Raw genomic sequence first — 14678 nt, forward strand, 5'->3', positions numbered from 1 at the left:
TTGTCATTTCCTTTTCTGTCATATTAACCAATCTGATAGGTGTGAGGTGGTACCTCATTGTTGTTTTAATTTACAATTCTCTAATACACTATAAGCTCCTAACAAATCTTTCATCCATATGTCTTCTTAGTTTAGTCTCTCAAGATTCAGCTCAGATATCAACTTCTCTGGGAATCCTTCCCAGATTCCCTTAATTCTTAGTGCTCTCTCACTCCTCAAGATGTATTGTGCTCCGTATTTCTCTACATTTGGAATCTTTCAAGTAGAACTTAATCTCCTTGATGACTGGGACTATTTCATATTTGTCTTTGTATTTCCAAAGATAACTTGCATGTATACAATGGGCACTTAGGATCATTGATTAATGGCTAAAGAGAACTTAAAGAAGTCATTTAATGCAATACTTTCATTATCATTACTGACCAAAAATAAAATCATCTTTTTATTAGCCTAGAAGCAAAGACAAAAGTAGAGGGGACTTGGGGGAACTGAATATGGAAAATACCATTACATACTTTAACTGGAATGGAGGCTAGTTTCTAAACTGGAATGACCCATGTCAACAGAGGGCAGATATAGGGACCTTCTCTCCTTGCCTCTACACCATGCGTTCCATGACATTGTTCAGATGGTCATTTTCCATGGACTTAATTATATCTCTTTCCCAATGCACATATCCATCTCTTCACTTGTGAAATCCTCCCCTCCCTTTGATGTCTAGCTCAGCTAGTACCACTTCCATGGAGTTTTCATTGAATTCCCAAGTTTTATGTAATCTTTCCCTTCACAAATCTCTCAGGCTACCCTGTCTGGAAGATAGACTTACATCAATGATACATGGATGAATCATTGTGATGGGGGTAGTGTGAGAACACTAAAAGCATGGACTGCCCTGTGGCAGTTTTCTATACTCAATAGGTGTCTTGTGCACACTTAATAAATGTTTGTTGAATTGAATTAGAAAACAATGCTGACTTGGAAAGAGATTATATACACACATGCAAAATTGGAGATTGAGATCAGATCCTTGTTGAGGAATAGTAGTATGTATAGAACTCAGTTAACATTTTTGAGATATCAAATATATTTTCATTCATATGTCCTTCTGTCCTGGTGCATTTGATCAAGAAAGGCAAGGCACCCTACTTATACCAAATGATGAGCCCTGAAAATAGAAAGGCAACAAAAACCCTAATTCATGATGTTACTGCTTGTTTTTCCCTTCCTTAGAAGTGATGAATTTTGTTCATTCTTTAACTGTATCATGTGACTGTGGGTTGTTCAACTCCAAACTTAGCATGGAAACTATTTGAAGCCACTATCGTTTCCACAGCCAATGACAACTACCAGATCCTGCAGGGAGAGTGTCCTGGGTAATAGTGAAATGAATGACTTTCTGTTACAGAATCTACTGCATAATCATGAGCTTATCACCTAGCCAGCCTGTGGAGGATCCCACTAAAGAAGACATCCAGAAGGAGGAAGTAAAGCAACTAAAATCTCCTTCCCCACCACGGAGCAAGCTGGAAGCATTCTTGAGAAAGGAACTGGAATTCCTGGGGGTAATCATTTCATGGAGATTTAAGTAAATTAGATTGGGCCAGTATTCCTGGCAAGGTGCTGGTATTATCATATTAGAAAGAAAATTCTTCTGATTCAGGAGCTCATGTTGTAGAATTGCTGTTGGATTCCTCTAGAAAATGAGAAAAATACTAGTGTATGTTTGTACTCTTAAAGGAAAATAATGATCTCTTTTGCCCCACAAGGAAACTACTTTATTGAACACTCAATGGCTTAAACTGAAATGGGCTTCAAATCATAGAAGAGAGGATCTCAGAGCTGTAAAGCATCTTAGAACAGAAAATGTCACTGAGCTGGAAGAGACGGTGAAAAAAACATAGAATTTTGTAGCTGAGAGGGGCCTTAGAAAATAAAATATTAGAGTTAGAAGGGATCTTAGAACAGATAATATCAGAGATAGAAGGAATCTCATGATATAAAATGCCAGATTCAGAAAATACATAAGAACACAAAATGTTTGAGATTAGGAAAAAAAATTTAGGATTATCTAATACAACTCCATCAAGGCATCACCAATCCATACCCACTGACATCCTAGCAAAGAAGAATGCATCTGTAAGACCTATCATCTCCTTCTGCAGTTAGCCTCCTTTTCAGTGGTTAGCCAGTATTCAGGATCCATGACTTAGGTCTTAAATAGCTGTGCTGAGGAAAAAGTACCCATCCCAAGAAGTTTTTTTACCTCCTGAGTGTATTTCTCTCCTTGCAGGCAGCACAGACCATGATTGGCCTTATCTGCTTCTTCTTTGGAGTAATTCATAAATTCATTCTGAATTTTCTAAAACATAAGAAGGACCTTTTCTCAACCTTTCACATGGGCTATCCAATATGGGGAGGATTACTGGTAAGTCTGTTCAAGTTTGTTGAGTTCAATCCCATGCACATCTTTCAAACATCTCATGTGTCTAAGTCCCAGTATCACCTACTTATACATCCTCTATCTTCACCTTACCTACCCATCAGAATCTTATGTTTGAATATTTTCCATCATTTGAAATATGAAAGACATTCCGAATATCTTCTGAATTCTCCCATTGAAACAAAAAGAAAGTTCTCACTTGCTATTCTGAGATGTATATTCTCAAAAAACATGCAGCATCAAAAAACAGTTTAATATCATTTGCTGTCTTCATGGCCACTCATACAATGAACCTCCCATGCCAGATGACAGAAGACTCCTCCTCCATCATAAACTCCGGATTTAGCAAGGAAAAACACATAGAAGAAAAGAGACAGCATGGCATAGTGTAAGGAAACTTGAATTAAGTCAAAAGATCCAAGATTTCACCATGTCTCTGGTACTCACTACTTGTAACATATTGGGCATGTCACTGAGACTCTGGTTCTTGGTTTTCTTCTGATTAAAAAAAACTTTTGAGCAAATAGCAAAAATTGAAACTGAGCCCCAAGCAATTCTAATGGCCAGTCTTAGTCCCAAAGAAGAGAAAAGAAAATACATTTCCCCTTCTCTACCAAAGTGAGAGGGAGAGAGAGAGAGAGGGAGAGAGAGAAAGGGGGAGAGAGAGAGAGAGACAGAGAGAGAGAGAGAGAGACAGAGAGAGAGAGAGAGAGACTTTGAGCATGGAATATTACACATACTGTCAGACTAAGTTGATGTGATGATTGATTTTGTTGAATCACCTCACACACACACACACCTCCTAGACAATATAATACTTCTTAGTTTTAGGTTTATTTGTCTGATTTTTGTCTATTTGCTTTGGTTTGTCAAAAAAAAATGAAGGATGACTATTAGCAGAAGTGAGACATTCTGGTAAATGAAAGTGATATAAAAAACAAGAGATTAATAATAATGCGAAAAATAAGAGTTTGGGACTAGAAAAATTTAAGACCCCTTCTAATTATAAATTCCTATCATTCTATAAACTGGTATTCAGCTCAATTCTCTGGCATAAACTAAAGACTTACAATGCCACTACAGACCCCAACCCCCAATCCCTATGAAGTTATACAGGCTCACTCCCTACATGCAAGTTTCCAATTCAATCATCACCCCTCCCTCATATAGGTTCTCTTCATTTCCAAAGCCATCAAGCTCTTTACTTACCCTAGCATGAACAGAATCATTAGTGCTCCTACACTGAACACTGAACGCTCCCTCCCCTAAATGTATGCACCATTCACAAGACTTTCTATCAGTGCAAAAGATAATCAAAGAAGTCTCTCCTCTCCACTGTTACTGCTCCATCCATTTTGCCTTAGTATAGCTGCAGGCCATTCTCTCAGTCTCCAAATCAACCAAAACCAGCCCCAAGACTGTGTGCTAAGTTTATTAAATAAGATTGTACAGTCCACTTCTCACCAGATTCTCCCTTTCCCCTTCACAGCTGCATTGTATCCCCAGTTCCAGAAACATGACTTTCAACAGTATATGTATATATATATGTATGTATGTATGTATGTATATGTATATATATGTATATATATGCATATATATGCATATATATATATATTTCCTGAATATAACTGCACATGAATCACCAGTAAACATAAATGGGTTTCAATTTAGTCCAACAATTCTGTGTTCTCTGTGGCTTAGGCCTTTTGCACTCCCTTGGAGAATCAGACAGAAGCATTTCTATGCATGGACAGTCCTGCTCTCCACAGCAGCCAGTAACGAATGAGTGTCTACTAGGTGTGCTATTCTAAATGATGTGCCAATCAGGAAAACAGGGTATGGATAACCATAATCTCCAGCCCCAAGAGACTGGTGATCTACAAAGAGAGGCTATGAGTCTCCAAGAAGAAACAGATGTTAGACTGAGAGTGTTCTCCCATTTTGATTAACAAATTCATTCAATAAATTGAGACAAAATACAGCCTGTCAAATGGCAATAAGGTGCAGTGGAAAGCATATGGAACTTGAAGTTACAGAACCTGAGTTCAAATACTGGCCCCGTTCAACCTTGGGGAAGTCATTTATTTTTTCTGGGACTCAGTTTCTTAATCTGTGAAAATAAGTCCCTCCTGGATCTTGGTCTATGCTCTTTTAAAACAAAGGATACCATATCATTATACCCAATAAGATGCTAGTAAAATTTCTAAGTCTCAAAATTAATCCCAGTTTTCTTGCATAGATAATGTAGCTATAAAAGTATAAGGGAAGTGGAGCAAAAAACATGGTGGATATAGTGCTGGACTTAAAGTTAAGAAGACCTGGGTTCCAATCCCTTCTCTGATCCTTAATGTGTGTGCCTGGACAAGCTATATCTGAACTAAATACAAAACAGTATGACAGGCTCAAAAAACTGTCAAAGGGAAATGTAGCTGTGCTTTTGTCTACAATACATAGCCCTCCAGTGCTGTCCATACTCTTTTGACTAAATGCCAACTTCTCGGTGTGTCTTTCAAGATTTCTCTCGACTTTAACTACATTTATTACTATTATGTGCAAAACTCAATTCTAGAGGCTGAAGAAGCAAAGAAAAAGACAATATAGTTTCTGTAACTGTATAAGCCCCAATGGACTTAAAGTCTAATAATGAGAACAAAGCTGAAATTAGGAATCACACCCTCAGTTAACCACCACAAACCACATCCAGGACAAGTACCAGAAAGTATAGGCTCATTTGCTATGGGAGGGGGAGGTAGAGAGTAGGGATGAGACAGGGCTCTTTGGTATACTACCTCCTGCTGGGCAGGGTTCAAGGATATAGGGGATAGCATAAGGGTGGGGGAGAGAAGGTCCTCACTGTAGTAGGGCAGATGTAGGAAGTATAGGAAGGCTTCACATAAGCCTGCCAACTGGTAGCTTCACATTTTGAATTTTCTTCCTCTGTTCTTCCTTTATACTATTTCAGCATTGCAAGTACTATAACTTTCTTCCTCCTCTAAATTTGGCCCTTTCTAAATTCAGCATTCTGGGGCTTTGGGCCAAATACCTCACTCTAGGCATAGCTGTGAGTTATGATATTTCATATTTAAAGAAATGAAAAATAAGCAATGGTCTGATGGTGGAGAAGGAACAATATAAACAAAGTTAGTTCCCTAGAAAATTTTGAGTAGGATCAAATCTTTTTTTAATTGATGAGGAAAGGCAGAAACATGCTCAGAAAAATAGACCAATAACTTGCAATTCTAGATGGGCAGGTGAGATGTGATTGACAGAATTAAAGTCCATGATAAAATGATCTCTTTGGTTCCTACAATGAAATATATTGGGTCCTGGAGTCATCAGCACATGTCCTTCCTTCAACTTCAATTATCTTTTCTTTAATAATAATATTTACCTTCTCTGCATTCTCAACATTTAGTTCTGAGATGCTATGGATCATCAGGCTAAGCTCTGAGGCTTTAAAAATGGAGTGAGTGAGTTTTTAGGGTTTTATATTATGTGGAAGAAATGGGACAGGCAGCCAACTTTCAGTGACAAGTTTAATTTTTTCCTGTCTTGGACAGTTCACCATTTCTGGATTTCTGTTGATTGCATCTGAAAGAAAAGGCACCAAATGTCTGGTGAGTAAAGGCATTGCCCTTTTTTGTCACTGAGAATGTAGTAAGAAATCATGATTATTAAGTAGAGAAGGTTTTCAGGATAGTGAAGAGTTACATTAGTATAGTAGAGTACAGCATATTATAGCATGGTATAGTACAATAGTATAGTAATATTTGTGAAAAAGAGTATCTTTGAAAAAGTTCATGGAATGGGGAAATACACCTGAGAATTTTGTTTAAAGAATGAGCAATACTCACTATTCCAGAGGGCATTGTGCCCACATATACTTCTGTATGTCAATTTGCTTCAAAACATCATTTATTGGGTCCCTTCTACCAAACATGGCATCCAATCCCGAATGCTGGATAGCTCTGTTAGGCTATATGGCAGAAAGTTTAGATATTATGCAATCTAACCTTCCCTACTTTCCAGAAAATTAAAGTGATCCCCTTAAAAATTGGAGTGACTTGACCAAGGACACCTAGGGAGCAAGCAGCATAATTGATATGTATATCCAGGTCCCCTGATACCAAATAGTGACCTCTTTACACTTTGAAAACAGGTTAAACTATGAAAATGGATATGCCCAAACCAGAAGGTTCAATGACTGTTCTAATTGTCTCTTAGGTACAAAGCAGCCTGGTGATGGCCATTCTCAGTTCTGTGGTCGCAGGAATTGGGATATGGATTATCTGGTCTGATCTGAAGCAAATATCTTCTATTTTTTATCAATGCCAGAATCAACAAACTGGAGATTTTTGCTTTGCAGTTACTTTTTTAACTGTAAGTGATTCTCATTGAGAAGCTAAAATGCTATTAACCTCTTCGGAGTTAGAAAGTTCATTCTTTTTTCTTCATACTAAGACTGGTCCTTAGGCCTTTAAGTCATGTGAAAGACTTGAAGTGGTGTTCTGTGGGTGTGTGTAAGCATGTGAGAAAGCAGTTGCTGTGTCCACCGCAAAGATTCTGCTATGATGAAGTGAAGAACCCTTGATGATGTTGGCCTAACTTCTAGGTTCTGTTAACTTATGTTAACTAAATGGGTCTGCCTTCAGAAGCTGCCAGCAGGTAACCCTTTAGAATGTACCTCCTGTGACTCTGTTTTCCACTGTTTGACAGGAAACTGCAGTCATGGTCTTATTCCTCACTGTCCTGGAATTGGGAATTGGTATATTACTCTCTGTCAATGAAATAATTGGAAAAATAGTGGAAACATGGATTGCAAAGGTAGGCTGGTGATAAATGATGGAGTGTCTAGAATGTAAAGCTAAAAGTCTGAAGTTCTTCAAAATCAAAAGGTCCCAGAGGTTCTTGAGCAAGGTAGAAACATGGATAAAATGGTACCTTGGAAAGCAAAATTTAGTGCCAATAAGTAAAACAGATAATACTTATGGAGGAGAGGAAGAACTAGGGGAATTCATGGAAGGTCCATAACTCTCTTTCCCAATTCAGTGGGCCTCTGAGGATATACATCATAACATTATTTCAATCCTCAGAAAAATAATGGGAAATATGCATTGGTTCCTTTTCCCTTTCCACCCTTTCCAAGCCCTCATTGGCCATTATTCCTCTTCCCATACTCTGTAACCGGTTTCCAAGACTTCCCTCTGTTCCTCACTCATGGAACTCCAACTCCTATTCCCATGCCTTTGAATTTGCCATCCTATATGTCTGGAATGTACTCCTTCCTTATATCTTTTTTGTATTTTTTTATATTTTATTCCCTCCTTATCTCTATCTCATAGAATTCCTCTTTTCTTTTAAGATGCTGATTAGATACCATCTTCTGAGAAGCCTTTCCTGATCACCCAACTCCTAATGCCCTTTCCTCCGAATGACCTTGTATTTAACTACCATGAAATATGTGTGTGTCCATGTGCCTATATGATACAGAGAGGTATAAAATATTGATATAGAGAAGTATAAGATACATATACAGAGAGGTAAAAGATACTTTGAGGTCAAAAACTCACATATGAAGTCATTTAAAGTTATACAAAACAAAATACAATAAAACTGAATTCTATAGCACAGAACAAGAGTTAGTGAGAAGAATCTCAGATTCAGAGTTATTAACATTTTTGTAGGCAATCAGGGTTAAATGACTTGGCTGGGGACACATGGCTAGTACACGCCTGAGGTCAGATTTGAACTCAGTTCCTCTTGACTCTAGGGCTGGTACTCTATCCACTGCACCACCTAGCTGCCTCTCAGATTCAGTTAGAAAAGTTCTGTTCAAGTCCTAGTTTTGCTATACACTTCTAGTATAGTCTCGAAGATCAAATGAGATAAAATATGTAAAGTGAATTTTAAACCTTAAGGTGCCACATAAATGCAAATTGTTATATGAAATAATATTTAGTATTTATACAGTAGTTAAGTTTGTAAGACACTTTACTTATATTGTGTCAGTTGATTCTCATATAATGATGTGGAGTAGATGGTATTATCACTCCCATTTTACATACGAGGAAACTGGGATTGGAAGAGGTCAAGTAACTTGGATTCAGAGACCTCTGAGGCTTCTTTCAGCTCTAAGGTTGTGTGTGTAGGATTTAACAAAATAAATCAATAAATTGAAAATCAACAATCCTGACTAAGTACAAAATACATAGCAGGAGTTTTGTCGCGTGCTGAAATAATCCTTGCCTTGAGGAGTTTATAATCTAGCCTGGGGAAGCAAGATGTACATTTATAAGAATGTATAAAATAGATTAATGAAACTGGGGAAAGGGTACTAGAAGTTGGGACACATCAGGAAAGGCTTCATTTAGAAGATGGCATTTGGATGGAGCTTTAAAGATATCTTTCTCTTTATCTCTTTCACTATGATCTATATATCTATCTATCATCTACCTATCCCTACATACATCAAATGCAAGCTTGTGCTGTCATCCAGAAATATACAAATATACAAAAAAACTTTCCTACCTTCTTCCTTAATATCGTTACAGTGATCACCCCAATCTCTCCTTCAAGATAGTAGGACAGATATAGGACTGATATAAGTCTGGGAATCAAACTAGAATTTCTGGCCTAGAAATGCTTCTAGTAAGTTGAAGGGGGTGGGGATACAGGCCTTTATCCCCCCTTTGTCCCTCATGATGGACCTGGTTAAATCTGCTCACATAGAACTTCTCAATCTAGTCTGAAAAGGTGGGCAAGGTAGAATTATGGTGGAAGAGAGATGATAAAGAGGGGTTACTGACAGCCTCAGAGGGACAAAAAGAGGGGGCTAACGAATTCAACCTGAATTGGATATTGAGGAGAGTCTGGTCATTTGAAATTGTGTCTGTGTTTTCCTTCAGCATCGCAAAACTCACCATGAAGCTTTTTATGAAGAATTACCCATTTATTACCCAATCACTGAAAATGTAGAGCTACTGAGACAAGGGTCTGTATCCATTGGCCCAAAAGATACAAGTGAATCCAGGGAGTCACTTCATTCAAGAATATATCAATCACCAGAAGAGCTCCAGAAAACTTAGTCCTACAGATCAACAAATGATTTAAGAGCATGGTACAATGTAAAGGTTGACTGACTTGGTCTCACAGTACCTGAGTTTGACTTCTGTCTCTGTCATTTACTTTCTGCATAACTTTAGTCAAGTGACAACCTCTCTGGTTCTCAATAGTTTCATTTGTATATGACTCTTTGTGACTCCTTTTTGGGATTTTCTTGGCAAACTGGTGTGTTTTGCTATTTCTTTCTCCAGTTCATTTTACAGATGAGAAAACTGAAGCAAATAGGGCTAAGTGACTTGCTCAGGGTCACACAGCTAGTAAGTGTGTGAGGCCAGATTTGAACTCAGGAATATGAGTCTTCCTGACTCCAGGCCCCCTGTTATATCCACTGCACTACCTACCTTCCCAAGACCTTGATACATACCTTGCCTCTAATTCTCGCTTCCTGTGTGAAGTCACTGACCCATTCTAGTGTTTGGTTTACTTTTCTTTAAGATGAAAGTGTTAGGATATATAGTTTCTGAGTTACCTCGCAGAACCAAATTTGTGATTCTAGGATATAGTTTCTGACAGTTCTTTGTGGAGCTCTCAGTCTTTCTCTTTCTTCCAATGAGTTTCCTAGTTGATATCATCTCTTTCATAAGTTACATTACTTTAGCACATTAAGTCTTAAAAAGGGCTTTCTTCATAAGAATCCACTGTCATAAAGATTAAGAAGTTTGTTATCTCCATTTTATAAATGAGAACACTGAGGTTTTAGCCAAGGTCCTACCCTACAGTAAGCATCAGAGACAGGACTTTAATCCATCTCTCTTTTAAAAGTACTATTACTTTGGAGCTTTTAAATAGATTGTTTTCATAGATTTCATAAATTATATTTTCAGCCTCACAATAACCATGTGAAGTAGATTCTATAATAATTATTATGAGTTTTGCAGATGAAGAAAATTAGGCTTAGAGAGGTTAAATTGACTTTCCAAACTCTTCCTGATCCCAATTCCAAAACTTTACCCACAATGCTGTGCTCTACCTCCATGTTTGTCATCAATACAACATTGTTTTACTATTACTGTTGCTGCTGCTCCTACTGTTGTTGAATATATATCTCATTTAAACCCAACATTAAGCACCTTGGAGGATTACAAATATAGTACAAGATAGTGTGGGCCTGAACAAGGTGTTGAAAGATTGGTCATAGTGAAATACAAAGGAAGGACCCAGAAGAGCATTTTAGATTGAGAAGCTAGAGAGTTTAAGTAGATTTGGGAAGGGGAATGAAATAGGTGAAAACTGGTCAGGAGACTAGACTGACTGTTTCACAAGGATGCATGATGGGAATTAAGATTGAACAAGTTTGAATGAACTAAGAGACCCATGAATCATATTCTAAAGGTTCTGTGAATTAATCATTCTTGATGCCTCCCTATGCTTCCAGCACCTTGAGACTTGATGAATTGTTACCATTTTGTCTAAATTTTACTTTCCAATCACTCACATTCACTCTATCTATTTACTTCCACTGTCACCACCTTAGTTTAGCCTATACTTTGCCCTACTTCACTGCATTATTGGATTACTATTGCAACAGCTTCTTAATCGCTCTACTTATTTCCAACCTTGCCCTCTTCTGTTCATGGACAACAAAGCTGTCAAAATATGCTTCCTTATATCTTTATCTTTCCATATATCGTGTAAATACATAATTGTTTGTATGTTATCTTGCCCATTGGCATATGAGCACCTTAAGAGTGAGGATGGTGTCTTAGCCCTTTGTATGCCTAGCACTAACCATCATTTATGGCACAAAATGGGTGGTTAATAAATGCTTATTGACTGACTAATTTATTCCTAAGGCACAAGTCTTACTGCTTCATTCCTGCAAACAGCTATACCATATATGATAAATTAAAAATAATCAGCAGAAATAAGGCTCTAGAATAAAGAGGAATAAGAAAAGGCTAACTATAGAATGTGAGGTGTTTACCTAAAACTTGAAGGAAACCAGAGAAGCTATGAAGCAGAAATGAGACAGGAGAATATTCCAGGCAGGGATACAGCTAACAAAAATGCCCAGAACTGAGAGATAGACTATGTTGCTCAACAAAATGTAAAGATGTCAGAATCACTGGATCACAGAGACATGTAGGGGTATAAGGTATAAGAAGGCTAGAAATGTGGGGGAGGCAGATTATGAAGACATTGAATGAAAAACAGATTTCATATTTGATCCTGGAGTTGGTAAGGAGAAATTGAAATTTAAGTAGAGGGTGGTCAAATATGAGGTTTAGAAAAATCACTTTTATTACTGAGTTTTAAAAACAGGCTATAAGAAGCTTGTAGAAGGGAAATCAGACTTCCGGGGGTGGAGCCAAGATGGCGGCTAGAAAGCAGGGACTTGCGTGAGCTCCCTGCCATGTCCCTCCAAAAACCTATAAAAAATGGCTCTGAACAAATTCCATAACTGCAGAACCCACAAAATAGCAGAGGGAAGCAGGGATCCAGCCCAGGACAGCCTGGATGGTCGCTGGATGAGGTCTATCGCCCACAGAGTGGAGGGGAGCAGAGCTCAGCGTGGGAGGCAGCAGGACCAACCAGACCAGGAGCCAGGCAGGACAGGCCCTAGTATCAGGAATCAGTGAGCTGTGGCAGTTACCAGACTTCTCAACCCACGAACACCAAAGACAACAGAGAAGGTTAATGGGAAAAGCTGTGGGGGACAGAGTTCGCGGTTCAGCCACAGCCCCAGGGCAGCAGTGGAGGTGCAGCTACAGACCAACAGTTGCAGTTACTTCCAGCCCCAGGCCCACGTGGTGGGAGGAATTAAGTGGCGGATCAGAGCAGGAGTGCAGAGCCGGCTTAAGATCTGGTCCAGGCTGGTGGTTTTTGGGGAAGGAGGAGTGCTGGTGTGGCAGAGCTGGCTGTATAGAAATAGCTCTGAAAACAATGGCGCATCCCCTCAAGCTTGGAACAAAGTACTCTTTGCTCTACAAGCAGTCATACCCCGACGAAAAACTCAAGGGTCAAGTAAGTTGGCTGGGAACATGGCCGCGCAGTGAAAACACACACAGATTCAGTCTCAGACTTTGGAATATTTCTTTGGTGACAAAGAAGACCAAAACATATGGCCTGAAGAAGTCAACAAAGTCCAAGAGCCTACATCAAAAGCCTCCAAGAAAAACATGAACTGGTCTCAGGCCGTGGAAGAGCTCAAAAAGGATTTGGAAAAGCAAGTTAGAGAAGTAGAGGAAAAATTGGGAAGAGAAATGAGAAGGATGCAAGAAAACCATGAAAAACAAGTCAATGACTTACTAAAGGAGACTCAAAGAAATACTGAAAAAAAATATTGAAGAAAGCGACACTTTAAAAAATAGACTAACTCAAATGTCAAAAGAGCTCCAAAAAGCCAATGAGGAGAAGAATGGCTTGAAAGGCAGAATTAGCCAAATGGAAAAGGAGGTGCAAAAGACCACTGAAGAAAATACTCCCTTAAAAATTAGATTTGAGCAAGTGGAAGCTAGTGACTTTATGAGAAATCAAGATATTATAAAACAGAATCAAAGGAATGAAAAAAATGGAAGACAATGTCAATTATCTCATTGGAAAAACCACTGACCTGGAAAATAGATCCAGGAGAGATAATTTAAAAATTATTGGACTACATGAAAGCCATGATCAAAATAAGAGCCTAGATATCATCTTTCAAGAAATTATCAAGGAGAATTGCCCTGATATTCTAGAGTCAGAGGGTAAAATAGAAATTGAAAGAATCCACAGATCGCCTCCTCAAATAGATCCCAAAAAGAAAACTCCTAAGAACATTGTTGCCAAATTTCAGCACTCCCAAGAAAGGAGAAAATACTGCAAACAGCCAGAAAGGAACAATTTGAATATTATGGAAAAACAATCAGGATAACACAGGATCTGGCAGCTTCCACATTAAGGGACTGAAGGGCTTGGAATACTATATTCTGGAGGTCAATAGAGCTAGGATTAAAACCAAGAATCACTTACCCAGCAAAACTGAGTATCATGCTCCAAGGCAAAATATTGATTTTCAATGAAATAGAGGACTTTCAAGCTTTCTAAGTGAAAAGACCAGAGCTGAATAGAAAATTTGACTTTCAAACACAAGAATCAAGAGAAGCATGAAAAGGTAAACAAGAAAGAGAAATCATAAGGGACTTACTAAAGTTCAACTGTTTTGTGTGTGTATACATATATATACATATGTGTGTCTATGTATGTATATATATGTAGGTATATATATACACACAAAGGGCACAGGGTGAGTTGAATATGAAGGGATGATATCTAAAAAATAAAATCAATTTAAGGGGTGAGAGGAATATATTGAGAGAGGGAGAAAGGGAGAGATAGAATGGGGTAAATTATCTCGCATAAAAGAGGCAAGAAAAAGTGGTTCTGTAGGAAGAGAAGAGGGGGCAGGTGAGGGGGAATGATTAAATCTTGCTCTCATTGGATTTGACCTGAGGAGGGAATACCATACACACTCAATTGGGTATCTTACCCCACAGGAAAGAAGGAGGAAGAAGATAAAAAAGAGGGCATGATAGAAGGGAAGGCAGATGGGGGGAGGAGGTAATCAAAAGCAAGCACTTTTGAAAAGGGACAGGGTCAAGGGAGAAAATTCAATAAAGGGGGATAGGTTAGGAAGGAGCAAAACATAGTTAATCTTTCACAACGTGAGTATTGTGGAAGGGTTTTACATAATGATATGCATGTGGCCTATGTTGAATTGCTTGCCTTCTTGGGGAGGGTTGGTGGGGAGGGAAGAGGGGAGAGAATTTGGAATTCAAAGGTTTAAAAAACAGATGTTCAAAAACAACAACAAAAAAAAGTTTTTTCATGCAACTAGGAAATAAGATACACAGGCAATGGGGCATAGAAATTGATCTTGCCCTACAAGAGAAGAAGGGAAAGGGGGATGGGAGGGGAGTGGGGTGACAGATGGGAGGGCTGACTGGGGAACGGGGCAACCAGAATATACGCCATCTTGGAGTGGGGGAGGGTAGAAATGGGGAAAAATTTGTAATTCAAACTTTTGTGAAAATCAACGCTGAAAACTAAATATATTAAATAAATTTTAAAAAAAGAAGGGAAATCAACTATCAGACTATTGGAATAGTCTGGGCTTTAAGTAAAAAGGACTTCCAAC

General features: G+C 38.4%; 1 protein-coding gene across 1 annotated transcript; it reads left to right on the plus strand.

The window, feature by feature from the left end:
- The first annotated feature begins 1421 nt into the window (after positions 1–1421).
- On the plus strand, positions 1422–9525 carry LOC118852996 (high affinity immunoglobulin epsilon receptor subunit beta-like). Its single transcript, XM_036762782.1, has 6 exons — positions 1422–1562; positions 2291–2425; positions 6001–6057; positions 6665–6820; positions 7157–7264; positions 9346–9525. Exons 1-6 carry the CDS (start codon positions 1422–1424, stop codon positions 9523–9525), a joined length of 777 nt encoding a protein of 258 aa, XP_036618677.1.
- The last annotated feature ends 5153 nt before the right edge of the window (positions 9526–14678 follow it).

Source organism: Trichosurus vulpecula, chromosome 6, assembly GCF_011100635.1.
Source record: "Trichosurus vulpecula isolate mTriVul1 chromosome 6, mTriVul1.pri, whole genome shotgun sequence".
NCBI lineage: Eukaryota > Metazoa > Chordata > Mammalia > Diprotodontia > Phalangeridae > Trichosurus > Trichosurus vulpecula.